This window comes from Miniopterus natalensis, chromosome X, assembly GCF_054644295.1.
Source record: "Miniopterus natalensis isolate mMinNat1 chromosome X, mMinNat1.hap1, whole genome shotgun sequence".
Classification (NCBI taxonomy): domain Eukaryota; kingdom Metazoa; phylum Chordata; class Mammalia; order Chiroptera; family Miniopteridae; genus Miniopterus; species Miniopterus natalensis.
In genome coordinates this window covers 31,700,895-31,722,856 of record NC_142103.1, presented here as the reverse complement: position 1 = coordinate 31,722,856, position 21,962 = coordinate 31,700,895, and the positions used below count along the sequence as shown (strand labels likewise).

At 41.9% G+C, this 21,962-nt stretch overlaps 1 protein-coding gene across 1 annotated transcript in view; it reads left to right on the top strand.

Annotated features, from left to right (window-relative positions):
- The window catches only part of DIAPH2 (diaphanous related formin 2), a 709,361-nt gene that overhangs the window by 559,782 nt on the left and 127,617 nt on the right, over nucleotides 1-21,962 (top strand). The window contains exon 27 of the mRNA XM_087813361.1: nucleotides 13,747-13,842. Within this exon, the coding sequence (XP_087669487.1) occupies nucleotides 13,747-13,842 (96 nt within the window). The remainder of the gene's footprint in view (nucleotides 1-13,746; nucleotides 13,843-21,962) is intronic.

Genomic DNA, 21,962 nt, shown 5'->3' with positions numbered 1-21,962 from the left:
TTTGATTTCTAAATCTCTCCCCAGTGAAATCATACCTCAAAGATGTTTCATTAAAACGACAAGATAAGCTGCCTTGCGTTCCTGTGCTGAGTGTGGGGGCAAGGGACAGAGTTCTGGGAGATCTTGCGAAACCATTCCTAAGCTTTAGGGGAAACAAGCACAAATTATTGACTTCAGTGAAAAATTGGCAGCATCTCCATCTAGAAGATAATAGGCAAAAGGACGTGCCAACTATGTGCCAAGCACTAGCTTGTCTTCATCTTGTGTTGATGACTCACACAGAGTGAGAATGTGGAGGCTGGGCCTATGGAATGTATGCGCTGTTAGGAGGACTGTGCCTTTCAAGTTGGGCATTTTCGAAAATATTTTCAAATGCATATTTTCAATAGCATAGCTTTCTGCATCGTGCAATCCTCCACTCTTGTCTACCCCTCTTCTATTTTTTTAATTGATGTAACATGGGTTTATAATGTTACAGAAAGTTTCAGATATACTACATTATAATTACACATTGGTGTTATATAAAGAACCCCTCTTTTATTTAGTTAGTAATTTTTTTTCTCAGAGAGCTGGTAACAGTTCACATGGCTTCACTATATCCCTAAATATTAGTTGGAACCATATGAAATTGTTCTGTAGGCCACTTTTCAGCTTATAAAAATGGTAACTTCACGTGATTCCATCTAATAAAAAAATATGTAATTCCCCAAACAGAAAGGTAATACCCTACTATGATTTAACCATTTTTTGTTGTGTATGAAATTCAAACTCTTCCTTAGATGATCATTTGCTGGCTAAGTTTGACATTTAAGAGAATTTTCTAGCAGAATATTTGGCATTAAAAAAGATTTCAAAGAGGAAAACCTTGTCCCTGTTCATGCAGAGCCTCCCTGGGAAACAGGCCTTAATGAAGTCACCTAATCAGTAGCCTGGTCTCCTGTAGATACAGTTCTGTTTTGCAACTATTTCTTCAGAGAAAATGCAGTGTGGTTGGTTAATGCCTCATTTTGTTTGTTTTTGTTCTAAATGAATATGCCCTGGTCATTCTAATGAGATTTAGAGACACCGTCTCATATCAGAGCTGCACATTGACAAGTTTCCCTGAGCAAGTTTCCCTAAACAAGGATGGTGAGTCCATCCAAGTCTGACCCTGAGGTGAAGTGACCATTACCTCAGTTTACTCCCAGGTTCAGGGTGCATCTTAAATAGCTTCCTCTAGGCTGGCCACAAAGAAGATTTCAGCAGTGAATAGATTCTCTAAACATACTTTTCCTTTTCTGTTGAAGGCAGTGCTGATGTGAGTGCTTAGTTGCTAAAACAAATAGAATAACACCTCCCAAGGTAGGTAATTGCTTTAAGAAATCATGGTACATTCCTTAATTCCTTTTCCTGAAATAGAAAATCCTAGTCCCGTTGAAGACCCAGATTTTGTACATTGTAAGGCATAGGTAGTGTATCCCTTCAGAAGATAAGGGCACATTTCCCTTGTACTGCAAATCACCGGCTGCCACAGAAGTACGGTGAAAAACCTGTCCTTACCATCTCTTTGTGGACTGCAGTTTCCCTTGTTGGTACAGGCTATAAATAGGAAATAAACAGTCAAATGAAATCAGGTAGTATGCAAAGATTTCACTGGTGGCTTTAGGTGAGCAAATCATAAAATGAACAAAATATTACCTGATCTTAAATCTTTGCCAAGAACCGTTTAGTAAGCTCTTCATGCTCCACCCTTTTGGCGGATGCCATTTTCTAACGCCATTTCTGAAGAGTAACAGATATTTGATTTTGAATATGTTTTTAATAATCCTTTTAAAGGAGGAAAAAATAATTAAGGATATTAAAAAATACTGCTGTTGAGTGGACAAGCAAAAAACCATAGTCTTCAACATCCTTTTTATTTATTAAAAATCAGCAGTTCCTCCTTTTATAACATATTTATCTGAGGTAATTTATCAGGATATGGACTGTACAAAAATAACTTGCTTTTCTAGCGTGGCCAGGCATGGCTCAGCGGTTGAGCACTGATCTAGGATCCAGGAGATCGCGGTTTGATTCCCAATCATGGCACAGGCCCGGGTTGTGGGCTCGATCCCCAGCAGGGGGCGTGCGGGAGGCAGCTGATCAATGACTCTCTCATCAATGATGTTTCTCTCTCTCTACCTTTCTCTTCCTCTCTCTGAAATCAATAAACATATATTTAAAAAAACAACTGCAATAAAAATAACTTGCTTTTCTAAATGGGAGATTTGGGGCTTCAGCAAACACTTAAGCCATTCCCAAAGTATAACATAGAAAGTAGGATGTTCTAAGAGCCAAAAAATCTGCAGTATTTTTTCGTTCTGCCCTGCAGATATATTACATATCAAACAAGTAGAGATTTTCAGAGAGTATTTCTTTTTACTTGGATTGACCAGCAAGGTTTTTTATTAGCGAAAACGTCTCTTCATTTTCAAATTAGACTACATAGAGAAAGAAATACACAATTTACTTTTTTGCAGCAATGCAACCTTTAGAGGATGCCTCACAGTTCTCGGTTTCTCACCATGCTGCCCACCAAGTAATCATCCAGTGGTTGTGTGGTGAAAGCCTGAAGGGATAAATTAAAAACTAAGTAAGGAATGTGCCGAGGGTATGGCCAAAGCAGTGCTGGTTAACTGTGTCTAATCCTCCCTGCTTTCCTCTCTGGAGCCTGCTGTCCCAAGATGAGAGGTTGTTGAACAAATTTGAAATTGTAAATCTTTTCTCCTTAAACCTAAGCCAGAAATTAGGTGCCTGTTCACAAGTCAGCCTCTTGCTGCAGCTCTAGCCATTTCAATAAAAACATAACAATATTTACAACCTTAGTGACTCAGTAGTAGCTAGATAACGACATGGTTACTTCATAAAATAATATATGATATAAACCATGGAAGTTTATTTTAATTAATTAAAATTTTTTCCCCATCACCATTTCTTCCCTTCTCTGCCCTCTTCCACCTCTAGCCCCCCTGCAATCACCATACTGTTGTCTATGTTCATGGGTTCTCTGTCTCCCTCCCTCCCCCCCTCTCCCCCCCAGCCCCCCTCTTGCTCAATCCCTCTTTAAAAAGAAAAATCAAAGAAATGCTGAGGTCAAGCATTCACATCAACTTGAAATAACGCACTTATGAAGTTACACTCCTGAGAATGGGTCTTTAAGTGCAAGTATTTTCTCTGGTTTTACCAGCTTTTAGCAGGTTATTTAAACACAATTATCGTTTGTGGTTTTATATTAAAAGAACCACATAATGTTCAGAAATTGACATAATTATATCTCTTAGGTATTAGTGCCTAATTTTGTAATTCTCTAACATTTTCTACTAACTGGTCAACTCCCATGTAATTCAATGGCATCCCTATTATTTATTCGATAATCTGTAATTATAGACTTCCTCTAATGAAGCACCCTATGCTTTATTGCCCTGTGTTCCTGGGAGCTTTGTGGGTTTCAATTTTAGAAAATTTGAACTTAGAGGAGCTATTTCTTTCCCCAGATGAACATTATAAAGTAACAAAGAGGTTAATCACTGTTGCCTTGATTGTTTGAAACACCAAAAGGCTGTACCACCTAATATACAATTACCATATTACTTTTAATATGGCTTCTTTTTTAATTTAAAGGTTGGATTCAATTAAATGGTAGTAGCAGTCTGTTAAATTTATTATGAGTATCCGCCTTAGGGAGTTATTTATTTATTTATTTTGAAATTAAATTTTTCTATTGGAGACCAACTTCCTTTTATTTAATAAAACGTATAATTAAGGTCTATCTAAATTTTAATTATTTAACATAGCAGAATATTGTTGATATATCTTTGTATAAATTGTCTAAATTACCAGAATTTAGATCATTTGTATTTCCAAAGCACTCACTCTAGGAATTTGACCCCTTAAGTAGATCTAGTGAGCTAAAGTATATTTATATAATACTATCTTTCCAAAAGCTATATCCATTTAAAGTTGAAAGTGTATAGTATTTATAGTATTTGACTTTTTTGTTTACTTTTGTATTTTAGAATTTACATTAATCTTTGATTTATTAATTAGGCACATGAGGGAAGACATATAGGTGTGAACACTCAGGAAATACACAAAATGATAAAGAGAAGTAGCCTGGTTAGTGTGGTTGGAGGAGCCAAAGAAAAATCTGGAAACAGTTAATGAGACCTTTGGAGTTTGGATTTGATCTGATGAGAAGGGGGTGATGTGGTTAAAGTTATAGTTTAGTAATGTAGGAGACTGGAAACAGAGAATTCAACAATTGAGTCATGTGGTGGCAATGCAGATTAAGAGATGAGTGATAGACCTGGGGATGAAACTGGCTCTGTGACAGATTGCCTGGGGAAGAAGTGGGCTAGCTTAGTCATTCTTTGAATTTGGAGATGAAGAAAACATACCAGAGGTCATTTTCTTCCAAGCCAGAGGGATAATCAGATAGGAGAAAATTGTGATGAGAAGTCATTAGGGGTGTGGTTGGGTTGGGAAGTCTGTGGATGAGTAAATCAATCTTAGACATGTGGAGTCGTGAGATGATAGGAAATTTTGTAAATAACATTACTCGGGGCCTGCTGATGATTTGGGCCTGAAATAGGAATGGGAGTTAATAGCAGGGATGCAAATGAAGGCATCTCAACCATAGAAGGAACTAGAAGCCTTGAAACTGAGATTATTTCCCAGAGTCCAAGAAATAAAGGCCACAGACTGTCCAGGGACACTTCGGTCAGCTTTCTAAATAACCTTTCAGCAACTTGTTTCAATTCCATCAGCAGACAGCAGTGAGATTGCTAGGAAGACAAATCCATTCCAGTTGATGGAGAAAGAATCCAGGTATGTTCAGAGTCAAACTGGCTCTCTCCTGGAGCAGAGTATTGAACTCCTCTGAAGGAATTACTGAGGGATTTAGATCAAGGCTTAAAGGTAAATCCTTCCCTCTCCCATTTTGAAACATCAATCTAAATTACACTATTGAGTTACGATAATGCCTAGCAGAAGTACATGCCTTCGACTCCTTATCTGAGGCAAGTGGCAACAGGCAGCCTCTTAAACACTGCTGACCATGCTTTGTACCAGGCTCTCCTCCACTCCGTTCAGATTGGGCCAGAAATCTACTCTTGCCCCACGGACAGCCATCCGTAGGCTGGCGTATTTTGTTAGAGATGGCCTGTCATGAACACTCCTCCCAAAAGGCTCTTCTCTACTGGTTGAATCAGTTTGGTTCTTTCTCTTGGGGACTTTGGGCTCGAAGACTCAAAGAGGGATAATTAGTTTGCGGATGTCAGGAGGGAAAATAACAGATAGTAAGAGGAGGTGTGCTTGGGTAGAATACATGGGTAGGTGAGAATGGACATCGAAGCACTAAGGTAGTAACGTCAGTGGATGACTAGGCCTGTTGAAGCTGGAGGGAAGGAGTCTCGGTTGCACCTGGAATGGTGTTTCAGGTCTCCGTGAGTCCCATACAGCTGCTGGGGCCCGGGGCCTGTTCCCCCTTCCTTCTGCACACATCCTTACATTCAACCCGCACCTCCTTGCAAGCCATGTACCATGGTTATCAAGAGGGTTAGAACAGTAGCCAGCTAACAGACATTCCCTCTTTCCTTTTCCACCCTCAGTGCCCCAACCCACTGGGCTATCTAAGAGCCCCAAGAGAGAGGGCTGGGAGGGGGAGTGAATGAGGGATCAGATTCTGCCACTCGTGTCCCTCAGGTGCGTGGGCCCCGAAGACTAACCAGCAACAGGGGAAGGAAACACCCTGAAGCAAAGATAAGATTAATATGTCAATTAGAACCAGAAAATTATGGCATCTTCCTAAGATGTCAGTAAGGGACATGAAAGGGGCATGTGACATTGCATGTCTCAGGGCAGTGATGAAGAAAATGAGAAACAGTTTTATGTTTATACCTTTACTGAGTTGAGACTGCTTAATAAACTGGTTATATATGCTTGTTTTCAATCTGCTTTTGCAAAAAAAGCAAAAGCGTATAGTATCACCACGGTGAAAGAAAGATATGCTCCGGAATGTGAAAGGGGTAGCTGTAATAAGGATACATAAGTTGGCAGCCGTGTGTCTTTTCTCGACATTGAAAAAGCAAGGTGGTCAGCCCTGGCTGGTGTAGCTCAATTGGTTGGGCATTGTCCCGTGCACCCAAAGGTGGCAGGTTCGATCCCCAGTTGGGTGCATAAGGGAGGCAACCCATTGATGTTTCTATCTCACATAGATGTCTCTCCCCCCTCCCTCTCCCCTCTCCCCCCTCCCTCCCTCTCTCCCCCCTCCCTCCCTCTCTCTCTCCCCTTCCTCTCTCCTCTCTCCCTCTCCCTCTCCCTCTCCCTCTCCCTCTCCCTCTCCCTCTCCCTCTCCCTCTCCCTCTCCCTCTCCTTCCTCTTCCCCCTCTCCCTCTCTCTCTCCCCTTCCTCTCTCCTCTCTCCCTCTCCCTCTCCCTCTCCTTCCTCTCCCCCCCCTCCCTCTCTCTCTCCCCTTCCTCTCTCTCTAAAATCAATCAAAACATATCCTTGGGTGAGGATTACAAAAATAAATAAGGTGGTAATGCGTGCATGCGTACATGAGACTTCTGCATTGTAAAAATAGATAAACAGCAGTCAAGTTCCGTGCAGAAAGCGGAGTTAGGTGGTTACTGCCTGCCTGTAGTTGTGCAGGAGCCCGCCGAGAGGAGAGCTGGCCCACTGCGGAATCGGTGAGCAGAAAAAACGCTGATGGGTGTGACAGCTGGGCTAGCACATGGTGCACGGCCCACTTGTTTCCTGCACTCGGAGCATCAGCCCATTTAGAGTACCGGTTTTGCGATTTACATTTTTATACTTGGTGGTGGGCTGCCGTTTTTTTCTGTGGTGTGTGATAGTTGCTAAAACCCCCTGACTTCACTCTCGTGGGGCCCGTTCTTGAAAAGCTGCTTCCGCTCCGACACCTACCCCAGGCCTGTGCTGGGCGCCCAGGAAAGTACAAGGAGAAGGCGAAACCACCCCTTTCCCTCTCCTCCCCGCCGCTAGGCCGTGCTGGTGTTTCTTATGAAGATGGGAGGCCATGGTGTTATATTCTGATGTGGCAGCGCAGTTGAAGTCCATGGGGAAGGGGCTAGGTCTTCTGCAAAGTTGCTGAATTGGCTCCATGCCCCTTGGAGGCTGGTTCTCAGGCAGGAAATCTGAGCTTGGAAAGCAGGTACCCCACTGGCCTTGGAAAAACCTCTCTACTCTTTCTGTAGCTGTTCTTTAGGCACAGGACCTCGAGGACTCCTGAACGTAAACCCAGGTAGAAGTGCTTGTGTAACCGTTGCCTCGTCATTCTTGGCTTCGCCCCTCTAAATGGAAGCATCTCAGTTTCCAGGGGCCTTGCAGGGACTGCTCACGTCCTTTGCCACCTGCCAGGGCGAGCCCTTGCTTTACCCATACTGAGGCTGCCTAGGCCCTTCCGCACGGCAGGGGCAGGTGGTGAGCTCCCTTGTGTCCCTACCTCGTGCGACGTTGATATTGACAGTGTGCTCTAGATCAGGGTCCGCAAACTTCTTCTGTAAAGGGTCAGATAGTAAGTATCGTAGGCCTCAGAGGCCAGAAGGTCTCTGTTGCAACTCCTCAGCCCTGCCGTTGCAGCGTGAAAGCGGCACAGGCAGTGCGTAATGAACCGAGCATGGCCCTCCCTGTTCCAGTCAGACCAGGCCTTCGGTAAAGGAGCCCAACTTTTTCCATGGACTGCAATTTGAATTTTGTGAAATTTTTCATGTAGCACACAATATTCTTACGATGTTTTAGACACCTTTGGAAATCGGAAAACCATTGTTAGCACGTAGGCCATACAAAAACAGGTGGTGGTCTGGATTTAACCACTAGGGCTCTAGTTTGTCAATCCCTGCTCTAGAGATACGCTCCCTAGGTTCTAATGCTGGTCTGTCACCTCCCAACTATGTGACCCTGAGCGAGTTGCTTTGCCTAAATATGCCTCAGTCTCTTTGCCCAGAAAATAGGTTGATGTGAGGCTTCTCTTAGGACAGGGCCTGACATAAATAGTATGTTCTCAATAAATGACAGATATTCTTTATATATATATATATATATATATATATATATATATATATATATATATATATGTTGTTATTGATTTCAGAGAGAGGAAGGGAGAAGGAGAGAGAAACATCAATGAGAGAGAGTCATTGATCGGCTGCCTCCTGCACACCCCCTTCTGGGGATCGAGCCCGCAACCGGGCCCTGTGCCCTGACCGGGAATCGAACCATGATCTCCTGGATCCTAGGTCGACGCCCAACTGCTGAACACTGGCCAGGCCATGGCAGATATTCTTAATATTCCTACAAAACATCTTTGTCTTATTTTTCAGACAGTAACTTAGATTTACTTTGGTGGATGGTTCTGAATTGAGTTAAATTTGTTCTTTCTCCAAGTTTGTTTTTGCTTAGTTTTCCCTTCACAAGTGTTCTATGCCCTTAGTAAATGATTGATTCTGATAAGACACACGAAGTATTTCAAAGGTCTCTTTGAAATATTAATTACTTAAAATATTGAATGTGAGATATTTTACCAGAGGCATCAACACTGGTTCTCTGGTAAGCGTTAGCATTCAGGTTTATTGGGTGTTTGCTTATTTATAGAATGTGTAATTTCTTGTCCCAATCTTCTAGCATATAGATAAACTGGGAGAAAAAAAATGAAGACGCATAAACATTATTTTTTAACTACCATTACTATCAAGCTGTCTTACCATAGGCAAGCTGCCAAAAATGTGCCTCTGGCCAAAAAAGTTTCTTCACGAAAACTCTTTTGTGTTAGCAAGCTCCTCTTTAAAGTGCAAATACATCAGGGAAAGTTACTCACCAATTCAGTTCCCCTGACAAACTTGGAGGTAGTACCTATCATGTAGATATTTGGGGAGATACCACCTTATCCGGCACTGTTCATCACTTTGGAGTGGAATATCCATTTTATCCTGTGACCCTAGTACAGTACCTTTTCCATGACAATGTACCTAAAACATTAACCTTAAAATTATTATGGAGGAGTAGTATTCACGATGAAGTTTATCAGGGTTCTGATGAGTTATTTCACTGTAGGAAACTATTAATTACCTGTTCTGGCAAGGAGATAACAGGATGAATGAGCTCTCTAACCAACATTTCCCCCTATAGTTTTAACTTTGATTGCTCTGAGATTAATTTTGCTTTTTGGTGCGCACCACTGTGCAAGGCCTCAACCTGGGAGTGTAATGTTTTTCTGTTTTGTTTTACAAATTTTTAACTGCTGCATAATGTAATTGCTACACTGCCCCTAGCTCATCCTGTGGTTTCTGGTAATTTCTTCTAAGTTCCTGTTTCCTCGTTTCCCTCTTGGAAGTTTTCCTCTTTTGAATAGGAGCATCTGCCTTCATTATTTCCCTTTGAACTTTATACCCTCTTTATACTTAGGCCCCCTTTCAGCCTCTTTTGAATAATATCTTGATTTTCTTAAACACTTTCCATGGCCATAAATAGCTTCATAGACTATTATCCTAGTTGCCATCTAGGATGGCAACTAGTTGGTTTTCCAAGTCCTTCTCCATTCTTCACTCACATCTAGTGAAACTGCAAACTGCCAAAACCCTCCCATCAGGCAGAGGCCTTCTAGATACTTGTGGGCTGTAGTACAAGCTGCTCAGGTTTTGGTCATGTCTGTTGATACAGTGCTTTGCCTCATGGTTTGATTTCATTTATTTCTGACTCATTTATGGTTTACTATTGCCCTTAGATATTAAGGTCCTGCAGTACAATGTGTTATCTCCATCATATTATGGCTGCCTTTTGCTCGGTCTATTACTATTTATTGTTCCATGTTGAATTATAAAAGCTATTTGTCAGCCCTGTGCCTTCATTTTTTTTCAATTCCCAGAGAAGGGATTTTGACCCCCTCTTCTTTGATAACTGAGCAGCCTTCTAGCTTTGTTTCATCTACAAATCCATACATCTTGCAGCATGGTCTTAATCTGGACCATAATAGACAGCGTAGAAAAGATTGAATCCAGCAGTGGTCCTATCCTCTCTGGTCCAGTTGTGTCTTAGGTTCTCTGTCATGGATACATCCACAATTAACCATTTTATTTTGCCCAGGGTTATAGGCAGAATAATATTTGTCACTGCCAATTAAATTGTGTTCTATGTATAATTCATTTCTCTCCCACCCTGGTCCATTTTGAGACTGATCTGAAATGTCACCTTTATCATGTCCCTATCTTGCTGAAGATCTACCAGTGACTTTTAGAGCCCCTTGAAGCACGTTCAGACTTCTCTCTTTGATATCCAAGTCTCTTTAAAGAGACCTTTGCTCTGACCTTACCTATCCAACTATAACTCCTGTAGCTTTCAACTCTGTTGCTCTCCTCATGGTTTATCAGGCACACCACACATATTTAATATCAGGTAGCTACACTGACTCAAAATGACCTCAACATGGTTTTCCCTTTCAAAATTATATGGTATGAACAGGCAAAACTAATATATGGTGGTAGAAATCAGAGCAGAGGTTGCCTCTGAATAGTGTGGGCAAGAGGGAACTTACTGGAGGTGATGGAAATGTTCAATATCTTGATTGTGGTGGCGATTACATGGGTGTAGCATACGCCTTCTCAGCAGGGGCAATATCACCCCCACGGGGATGAATGTTGGCTCTTGGGGAGGTGGGCAGAAAAAAATCTTAGATATTACAATAGTTTGCAGCTCTCTGAAGAGCCATAGTACATAAACAGACATGTAGTATATCTGTGGTATTAAATTTTAATGATGGGAAATTAGGCAAAAGATGTCTAAAAAGGTTCCTTGCGGGGAGGGGGCATGATAATGAGAGAAAGAGTTCAGAAACATGATCTCACATAATATTTTGATCAGTGTTGTCAGATGGCAACCACTATAAAATAAATGGGATTTATTTTTTGATTCCTCTCTATGTTGTATTTGTTTTCCATCTTTTTATCTACACAATATGACAGCATTAAAGAATTTTATTGAAATGGTATCTATGATGTCATTATGTTACAGATTTTTTTCACTTTTGCATATTATTTATGTAAAATCATAAATACATACTGTTTTGTATTCTGTTGTTTTCACTTGTATACATTATATTCATTTTTCTACATAATCTTTATAATGACTTTTTATAAGGACACGTCAAATTCAGTTGTATTGTGGCTCTCTTCTGGTTGTACTTCTCTAACTCTAAAATTCTTCCCATGTCGTCTTTGCAGTTCTGCTTGTCCTGACTTCCTATTAAAATTGGGGTCCCCAGGAACTGCATGTTCTGCCCCCTCCTCTTTTCTCACACGCTGTCTCATCCATCTTCCAGCAGCACTCAGACCTTTTTAGTTCCATCCCAGATTTCACTCCTGGGTTCCAGGCTCATATTTCCAACTTTTTACTGGCTATCACTACTAAGATATTCCTTAAAAAATAATCTCAAAGAAATCATCACATTTTCTCAAACTTGTTTATCCCTGGTCATCTAGACTCCTTCCCTTCCCCTTGATCTCATCAACCCAGCCGGGTCCTATTGACAGCATTAAGAACTTCACAATATCTATCTTCTCCATTCACTCTGCTATCCTATCCCCTTAGTTCAGTCCTTTATCTCTTACTGAGACAATTACCCTAAACTCCTAAATACCTCCCTGCCTTCTGTCATGCTGTCTTTTCCACCACAGTGCTGTTTGACAAGTCTTTATAGAGTAAATCTGATCAAGTCCCTTCCTATTGCTTATGGCGACACTGCCCAATACAGTAGCCACGGGCCACATATAGCTGCTGAGCACTTGAAATGTAGCTAATCTGGAGTGAAATGTGATGAAATAAAAACGTTACATTTTGAACACTTAGTCTGATAAAATGAATGTAAAATATATAATTGTATATATTAACTATTTATGTAATATATTCAAATTAACTTCATCTGGTTTTTTTTTTAATATGGCTACTAGAAAATTTAAACCATGTGGCTCACATTTGTGGCATGCATCATAGATCTGTTGGACAGTGCTGGGTTACAGGATAATGCCCAAACTGTATCATAAAATTATGGTCTTTCATCGTCTGGCCACCATATGCCTAGTCCTTTTCATCTTCGGCTAGCTATCTTGCCAAGAGGACTGGTCTTGGTGTCAGATCGATCTGGGTTCATTGCTGGGCCCTTCTACATGCCAGCGGTGTGAGCTGGAGCAAGAAGCTTAACCTCTCCAAGTTTTAGGATCCCCAGCTGAGAAACAGAGAATGCCCATTTCGCTGTGTTGCTGGGCGGATTAAAAGACACAACAAATGTCAAGCGCCTCCTGCATGAAATCTAATTTTCCTAGATTCGTTCCAGCCACGCCCAACGACTTTCAGTTCCTCTTTTCTTTCTGTTGTAAAGAGCAGGTGTTTGTTCAGATGCCTGCAGCCTTCATGTTCCTAAAAGGGCACAACCCCCTTTATGTCTTTGGTCATTAGGGTTCTACTTCCCTTATATTTTTCCTGTTTTCACCAAGCATTAGACCTGAGGACCTCTGTTTACCTGTATTATTTTTTTTTAATCATTCAGTATCCTCTCCTAGAGAATTCATTTTAGAATAAATGTAACGTGGGAGAAATCTCAAGTCAAATGAATAGTGTAATCATAAAGATTTTAGCTTGTTCTTGCCCCATAAGAGAATATTTTCATTCTGTGATCTGACACCCCATAGTCCATTCTTTAAACAAAGTGGGATTTAAATTTAACTTGAGAATAGCATTAGAAACAATTTCCTCTTCCTCAAGCCTCCCTCTGACTTTCCGTCACCCTCCTGCCTCCAAATGCCCCCTGCCCCAGACCCACACATTAGCTGCCACTCGCACTAGCCATCTTGTTAGGGCCCTTGTCCTCGGCTGGGCCAGTGCCTTACCCACAGTCTAGGAGAGAGTTTCTGGCAATTGACACCTTGAGACAGACGCTCTAACAAACCTGAAAGTGTTTTTGATGGCCAGAGTTTTCAGAGGCGAAATGTTCTATATGTTTCCATTAGGAATCTCCATAAACATTGAGTCCTCGCTTGTGGATCCTTAACAGTTCTTTCCCATAGGAAGAGCTTAGAAACACAGCAGCATCCTAAAAGCAATGATGAGACTCTGGCTAATGTTTCTCGAATGTAAAATGTGGCCTTTCAGATGATGTGGTCACCTTTTTTTTTTTTTTTTTAACAATGTCAGCATTTCTAAATGGGAATAGGATGCGGGTTAGGTAGGAATTGAATGCAAATGTGTTTCACAGATAGTGTCCTTTGAGATCATGGCAGATGACGGCTGAATGCTGAAGGTATTAATACAATCAGTATTTAACCTCGTGTAACTCTGCTCCATCAAATCACACCCTGTGCATTGATTGCATTAAGCCGGGTCAGTGGGTTCTTGCTTAGGAATATCTTATAAGAATCTTAACAGGAAGGCAGCAGTAGCTGATCAGCTACTGTTTATTTGCATACTGAGCATGTCATCAATAATACAAAAGACAAGGTCTTTAAGTTGAAAGAACAGTGGGATTGGCATGAATTTTGCTTAATGGTGCGTAATAAGCAAAGTAGTCTGTGGTGCCAGAAACTGACAGGATCCATTATGTTAAAACAGATATATGTCTTTAATTTAGGGGTATTATGTAAATCTGACAGGAGTTTTTTCCCTTTATTTTCCTGTAGTTTAACTTTAATTGCTCCAAGATTAATTCCGATTTCTCCTTCCCTCCAGAGGGTGATGAGACTGGCGTGATGGATAATCTTCTCGAAGCCCTACAATCAGGAGCAGCATTCCGAGACCGCAGAAAGCGGATTCCCAGGAATCCAGGTAAGACCCCTTCCAGCTCACTGGTACTGTAAAACCTGAATGTTCAGAGCCAAGGCACACCACCTCCCCCAAAAAAATACAACATAAACTTTCCCCGCGAAGATATTTTTTAACACTTGATCTCAGCTCATGTGTGAAATCTCAGCAGGCTTCTCCATCTACATGATTGCAAATTTCAACCTGGTAAAAGTATCTTCAAATAACTGTAGACTTTGCCAAAAAAAAAAAAAAAAATCAAACAAGGACTCCCACTGTGTTCAATATTAAATATTTTAATTGTTATTTTATGAGCATGTGGTTTGGGTGGAAGGTGTGGTTTAAAACCATAAATGTAATTAAATCATTAAAGTAATTGGCCCTGAGGCTGGAGCATTAGCTCTTCACAGGTAAGTAAACTGAGATAACATTTCTTTCTAAACGCCGTTTTCACTTTGCTGTATAGTCCATTCTCCATGTTAACAGGGAGAGGGGGGAGGCACAGATAACCTACGATCCCCCAAAGTCCCAGGCATTGGGACACATGTTTGTGTGTGTTTTTGATCAGTGACAAAGCCACACAATGAAAGCTGATCTCAAGGGAATTAGAAACGTGAAAAGAACCTCCCTCACTCAAGGGTAACTAGACAGTTGTCCACTTTCCCTGTTTGTTCCCTGTGGCCAAGGGAAATAGGAGTCCCCTCGGGATAATCCAAATAGGCTGAGCTTTCCACCTCCTCTAAGTAAGTTCTTATATTTTTTAGTTCATATCTTTCTTAAAGTAGAGGAAGAAATGAGGTGTGTTGATTTTTAATGTCCTCTTCATGGGCTGTGAAGCTATACAGAGAAGTAAATAAAAAAGGAAAAATTAATAGTAAATATGTAAACTGTACTTCATTTAGAGTTATAAGATTGGCCTTGAATAGCCTGCAGTTTAAAAAATATTCTGTATTTGGACTGTAAACTATCGTATGTCATCAGAATGCAAATTGGTGGCTCTCAAAACCATTGTATAACCAACCCGTGAAAGAAATGGAGCCCAGCGCAGAGCTATCCGGGAAGCTCTGGGCAGTGGTGAGATGTATGGCAGAAAGCACTATAAGCTCTGTTCATCTGTGCACATGTGGGTGAATCCTGATGGGTGGTTTAGCCTGAAGGTAAGATGTGGTTGAGAGGAGAGAAGTATTCTGGCTGGGGCATGAGACTGCTCCGTGCGTATGAAGACGTTGAAGATGGCCCGCAGAAAGAGTGCGGGCCTGGAGGAAAAAACTGTAAACTCCCTAGTTAGCTGTTGCCGGTAATTTCTCAAGGTGATGCTGCCTGGCAGAACGTCAGGAGCGCTGCTGCTCTGGGACTGAGGCGGCAGCCCGCCTGGCCTCAGTTTTTGTGAAGGGACAGCGTCCCGCCACGCTATCAGGGAAACAGAAACCTTCACTGCTCTTTCTTGAACTGTCAAAACATGAATAGGCAGTGGGAAGCAAACTGAAATAATTTTTAGATCCATTGAGTTCACTGTTAAGTGGCTGATAAGTAAAAGTTATTCTGCTCCTTGAAAGAACTGCCGTCATCCCTCTAGTCTGTTTATTTTAAAAATACATTTGCTAAGGCCTCTGTCTGATTAGTCTCACACCTCAGACTGACTCTAGAAAGCCTCCTGGGAGGGAGAGATCATTCCATGGGGTTTCTGTGAGTTTGGCACTCAAGGGAATACAGTGTTGTCAACTGTGAAACACCAAGAATATATTCAGAAACTGCATAAATGTATAGTATTGATTCCAAGTAATCTAAATTGAGCTCTGCTTTGGTTTGTAGCTGGAGTGCCTCCGTGAACACATAGAGTCAAAAATGTCAGCCTATTTAGCCCTGGCAGTCATTCCAAGTGGCAGCAGCCAACGCAAGTGTCCAGCGGTAAAAAGAAACTAGAGGGCAGACAGTGGCAGTGATTGGTGAAGCATCTTGGACATCAGTGGAAGGGCTTGGAGAGAGGGAGAGGGGAAGGCAGGCACAGAGTGGACAAGTCTGCCAAAAACTCTCCCGCCTGCTTGCCTCTTTTTATGAGCAACAGAACCGAGGACTCTTCCAGATTTCCTCCTTGTTCCTGCCTTTCCTAGCTAGATCATCTTTTCCCGCTGGCCCCTTTTTGTGTTGACTTTCTTAGGCACCTTATTTGGTTCCTTTCCAAGATCCCACTGACTTTATATTGTTACAGTTTTCCTGTTCAACACTGGCATCCTCGTGCATCCAACAATCACCGCTTCAACTTGATGAGATACAAGCAGTAAAACCAAATTATAAAAAATGGCTTATTTTCTCCAAGCAAAGTAAAATAAGGGGAAATAGCCAAAAATCTGAAATCATGGTCAACCACAGACAGCAAAGATGTGTAGGGCACTTCTTGCCATCTCCGTTAGCATCGCTTACAGATGGGAGTAGCGGTGTATAAAATACAGAGCTCTACAGTTCTGCTTCTCATTGCAGTGTTTTCAGTTTTCACATTTAAACAAAATGAGGTGAGAATCTGTATTCTTCATTAGAAAATTAAAATGTTAATAAATGGGATGATTAGTTGCCTAAATTACAGATCTTCCACACTGAGCCTGTGTCCCCTCCCCAAGAGTAACCCACATTAGGTAACTCAGAAGGAGCTCCCAAATATTGCCACCAGCAAATTCAGCTGAGTGCGCTGTTTCTATTAAGGGCACCGAAAGACATTTTAAGGGAGACTATCATATCAGGAGTGATATTTAAATATTAATAACTGGTGTAACGCAGGTCCCAACCAGTCAGAATATACACAGGCAATAGATGGCCACAGTGGTTATACTAATTCAGACTGGCCAAATAGCAGCCCGGATTACAGCTTTGCTGAAGTCCAACTCTGAGATTAGGAAATGAGCCCTGAAACATTCATTAATTTATCATACATCTGTTCTATGAAAGGTACTATACTACAAATGATGAAAGATGCAGAAATAATTAAAATAAGATATCCTTAGTTATAAGACACTTGTGTCTTGTAGGAAAGACTGCAGAGCGAGGCAGACGATAATAGGAATTATGCAAAAGGCGCTAATAACACACTTTGTGAGTTCAGGGAAGGGAAATATCATGACTTAATGGATAGATCAGGGGAAAAAATCATGGCAAAAAAGGCTTGGAAGGGTGAGAAGGGATTTCAGCAGTAGGAGTTGGAGGTGGGGATAGTAAGCATTTCAATCCAATGAAATGTCATTAAGAAAAATACGGAGGTAAGAAAATGCAAAATATTTTGGGAGAATGGCAAATAGTACAGCCTGTAGTTCTATAAAGTGTAAAAGTTTGGAGATGATTCTGGAAAAGTAGGTTGGTGCCACATCATAGGGTGCTTGAATAAGGTACTAAGGTGTTAGCATATAAGCCTTTGGGCCACGGGGATATACTGAAGGCTCTTAAGCAGTGGGGGATCATGATCAAAGCTATCTATTAGGACATCTCATTTCTAGAAGAGCGAGTGATGAGCGAGGGCAATGCTGTCAGGTTCTCAGAGGAGAGAATGTAGGGGGAGGAGGAGTAACCAGAAGTCCAGGGTGATTGCAGGGTTTTGGGTGTGGTTAGTTGGGAGGACAGTTGGGTTACAAGAAAAAACTGTTAAGATCAGGAAGGTGAGTGCTGATGGGAGATCAATTCCGACTGGGGTACGTGAAACTGAAGGTGGTAGCAATGCACTGAGGTCAAGATGTTCGGAAGCTTCTTGAAAATACGGGGATAGATTTCATCACAACGTGGTTGAGTTCGTGAGCTTCCTGGAAATGGAAGAGAGACTGTTAGTGGGATTATGAAGAGAGAAGCGATCCGAAACCAGAACCTTGAAAATGCCTGCACTTAGGAGCTAAAAATAGAACTAGCAAAGGAGAGACAAGGAGCAGTTGGGCAGGTAGGAGGAGAATAAAGACACTATTGTTCTAGAAGCAAAGGAAGAGGCAAGTGTTAAGAAGGCAAGAAAGTTGCCCTGCTGGGTGCCTCAGTAGGTTGGAGCGTCGTCCCACACACCAAAAGGCTGCAGGTTCCACTCCCAGTCAGGGCACCTGTGGGAGGCGACCGATCAATGTTTCTCTTTCACATCGATGTTTCCCTCCCTCTCTCCCCTTTCCTCTCTCTTTAAAATCAATAAAAAACATATCCTTGGGTGACGATTTTAAAGGGGGGGAGTGCAGAAAGTTGGGCATATTCAACAATGGCATATACTACAGGGGAATCAAAAAGGAGAAGACTAATGCTTCGCTACTTGGGAGCTTTCTAGTGACTTTTCAAGAGCGTTTTTTCAATATTGAGACAGAACTGGGAGCTGAATTCAGGAACTAAGCAATGAGTAGATAGTGAGGCTGTAGGGATAGATAGTATTCATTCAATGATTGAGCCATCTATTGAATGCCTCCTGGGTGTCCTGTACTGGGTTAGGTACTGAGGATGCGGCACCAAATAGGCCACTTGCCTCAAGGAGTTTCACACTGTCTGGGAAACATGAATGTAAGCCATGGGATACAATTGCAACACAGTCTTACATGTGCCGTAATGAGACAGGAATTGCATGCTCGGGCAGCACAGGACTTAGAGTAACTCCCCCACCCCCTCACCTCTCGAGAGCCTTTGCATCCCTAGAATGTGGACTGTGCTTTCTAGAAGCTTAGCGAGTAGAAGGACCATCTCAGCTTTCCTTAATAACCTAGCATGGATCTATCCTTTATGAATTTTGCTAAATCTTTCTGTAGCCTCTTTGGATAAATTTAATTTTTTTTAAAAAAAATATCTTTATTGATTTCAGAGAGAGGAAGGGAGAGGGGGAGAGAGAGAGAAACATCAATGGTGAGCGTCAGTGATCGGCTGCCTCCTGCACGGCCCCGACCAGGGATCGAGCCCGCAACCCGGGCATGTGCCCTGACCGGGATTCGAACCGCGATCTCCTGGATCGTAGGTCGATGCTCAACTGCTGAGCCACGCCAGGCCGGGCTGTGCCCTCTTGTTACAGCCTTCATTAACACTCGAGGTACTAAGTTCCATACGTTTACAATCCACTTTGTAACGAATAGTCCATCAGTATTCCTGACTTTGTCATTATAAGATCAAAGGTAAGCTTTGGAGGGGGGGAAAAACGCACAGAGTAAAACCTTGTAGGAGTGAAAAGCACACTTAAATATAAGTACACAGCACCGCCTCTGTTTCATTACTGAAGAGGTATCGGTACTTGGCACTTGCTTCCCCTCCTTTAACCACCTGGCCGCCTTCTTTCTTTGTCCACTGCAGGCTTCTCAGCAATAGGTAGATATCTAACTTCGCTATTCTGGCTGTGACTAGATTTTGATATATAGTTCTAGACATTAAAAAAACACACAAGAGAAGCATTAGAACGAAATGAAACCAGGAAACAGAATAAATGTAATTTGGTTTTAGAACCACACAGGGCAACCAAGAAAACTACATTTGAAAAAACAGGAGAAACTCAGGAGATAATGACCCTAGTTTTATGGATCAGCAAGATAACAATATAAATGAGAAGGTGTGATTTACCATTTGAGAGCAGATAGGGGACAAGAAACAATGATATTCAACAGAGAACAAAGGCAAACTCTAAGTATTAGGGAAAGATCTTTACAGCAAAACAAAAGGCACATTTTCTTAGGCCTGCCTACCTCACATCAGTGATAAAACACAAACTTTCCCGGCTCTTGTCTCCACATACACATTCAGGACCTCAGCTGCCCATAAGGGATCTGAAGCATTTCTAGAAGTTCTCAGGGGCCAGTTCACAAACACAGTCACCTCCTACTGTTCCTCTGCCTTCGCCTAGAACACCAGGCATTTCTGCACCTGCTGTTGGCTGTAGAAGGCCAGAGCTTGACAGTGGTCAGTGGCGGAGTGGGGGGAACGCAGCTCTCTTCCTTCAGGGTGGCATTCTACCAGTGTACCAAGCAGCACTACTTATGTCTCAGAGTCTTCCAGACACCTTTAGAGAAACAGCCTTCAGGTTTATTAGCTCTCTTGCTCTCCATGGGATTGGATCTCATACAGCAAGGCCCAGAGACAAGCCCACAGCAGTGCACGAAGTACTCGATATTACCTTCCTTTTTCGATGACCAAGGTCTGTTGGGCTTTTATGTTTATTTTTGTTGTATTATTAGTAGGTCAAGTGGGCCATTCATTCCAAGTTTTTTACTTACTTATTTCTCCCTCAGGATGGGTTCTTTTCCATGAGGTTCCTCGGACTTTGTTTTGTGAGTGTTAGAATCTTAGATTGGCCAACTAGATTCCATTTTGTATATATTACAGTTACTACAATTTCATGTGTAATTCAAATCTAGTAAAAAATAGCATAATGGAAGCAAACAAAGAAAAACATGGCAACCATCCAAATAATACTTATTGATTAGACAGCAGGGTCCAGGCAACAGTGCTAGGGCCCTGGAGTGCAAAGAACTCAGAGTCTCATGGTGACGACAGGTATATACACAGTGGAAACACTACAGTATAAGTATGAACGAAGAGCTAAAAGAGCAGCTAACTGCCCAGATAATTCAAGAAAGATTTCATGATGAAAATGGCATTTGAGCAGTGTTTTGAAGGATGAATAGCAGTTTTGTCTGGAGAACAGGAGAAATAGGCATTTCAGGTAAAGGAAATGGCAAATACATGCAATGGAGATGCGGGAGGGTACAGTGGCAGTGACGACAAATTTGTTGTAGCAGCAAGGGGCCAGCAGCGGTTTTTGAGTGGAGGATTATATAATTACACATACACAAGCAAGAGGGGTTGAGATTCTGGAGACATCTGCATGTATATGGTTATAGAAACCTTGGGATCACCCAGGAAGAGTATGTCCAATGAGAGGCAAAGAAGCCAAGATTAGTGAGCTTGGAGATTATAATATTTAAGAGGCAATGGAAGAATCAGCAAAGGACACTGAGGATAAAAATGGTCAGAAAGGGAGAAGTACCTGGAAGACTGAGGGTAGAGGAGATTTCAGAATGGAGAAAGCCAACAGGCTGACACCCTGCCGAAAGTTGAGTAGAATGCCAACTGAGAGTAGACGAGTGGCTTTGTCAGCTAGCAGGTAACAGTTGACCTTTCCCTGAGCAGTTTTAGTAGAATAGCAAGGGCCAAGAGCCAGGTTCTAATGGATTAAAGAAGGAATATCTTTTGTCCCTTACATATTGGGGCTTGAAGGAAAGGGAGTTAGAGAATAAAAGATAAATTGTGTCTCTTCCAGAGATTTTGACAGGGAACTCTAGACACTTTCAAGTGTCTTGAATGGCGTCGCCAATCAGATATTAGTATGCCTGGTTTTACTTCCACGCGTGTGCCTTTTTCCCCCCTCTTAATTCAGTTGTTTATTAAGCATGTACTTCGTGATATAGTTAAAATCCTTTCGCCTGCCTAGTTCTTTGCAGTTAACAAAGCACTTTCTCATCTATTGTGTGATACGTGATTCATAGCCATCTAATGCTGAGTTCTATTCTCACAAGTTAAAATGAAGGACATTTGTGACTCATACAGAGAGAGAATGGACTGGGGGTGGAGGAGAGACATTCTTGAGTTAATTGGGTAGAAGCAGGGGGAGAGTTGGGGGAAGAGAAAAAGAAAGGGGCCATTTTCAGAAAATCTTTGTCAACTTCAGAATTAACCAGTATGCAGGGGCTGAGAGTCAGGGGTGGGTGGGTCATAGGATATGTGTGATTCCTTGGAGAGGAGGGGACGAGGTGATTCGGACGAAGCAAATCAGATACTCCTTAGGCCAGCCACTAGTGTTCTCAGTGGCGTTAGTTTAGCCTGGTTACCTCTGGGCAATAACTAGAGGGTGAATATTGGGAATCTTGGAGAATCGATCATCATTCATGGGACAGTTAAAAATACAAGAGTGGGTAAGATAACCTGGGGAACATTAATAGAGCAGTGGGCAAAGGAGAAAACAGACATTTGTGGTTCTCTCAGCTCTACCTGCACATTGGAATCACTTTGAGGTATGTCTATGAAATACCTACGTCTGGTTCCTCTCTGAACCAATCAAATCCAAATCTATGGAGTCAGAGCCTGGACAATCGTATATTCTTCAAAGTGAATTGAACCAGACATTTCAACTTACTGTCTGTAAATGGTACTGAATGAAAACAGCT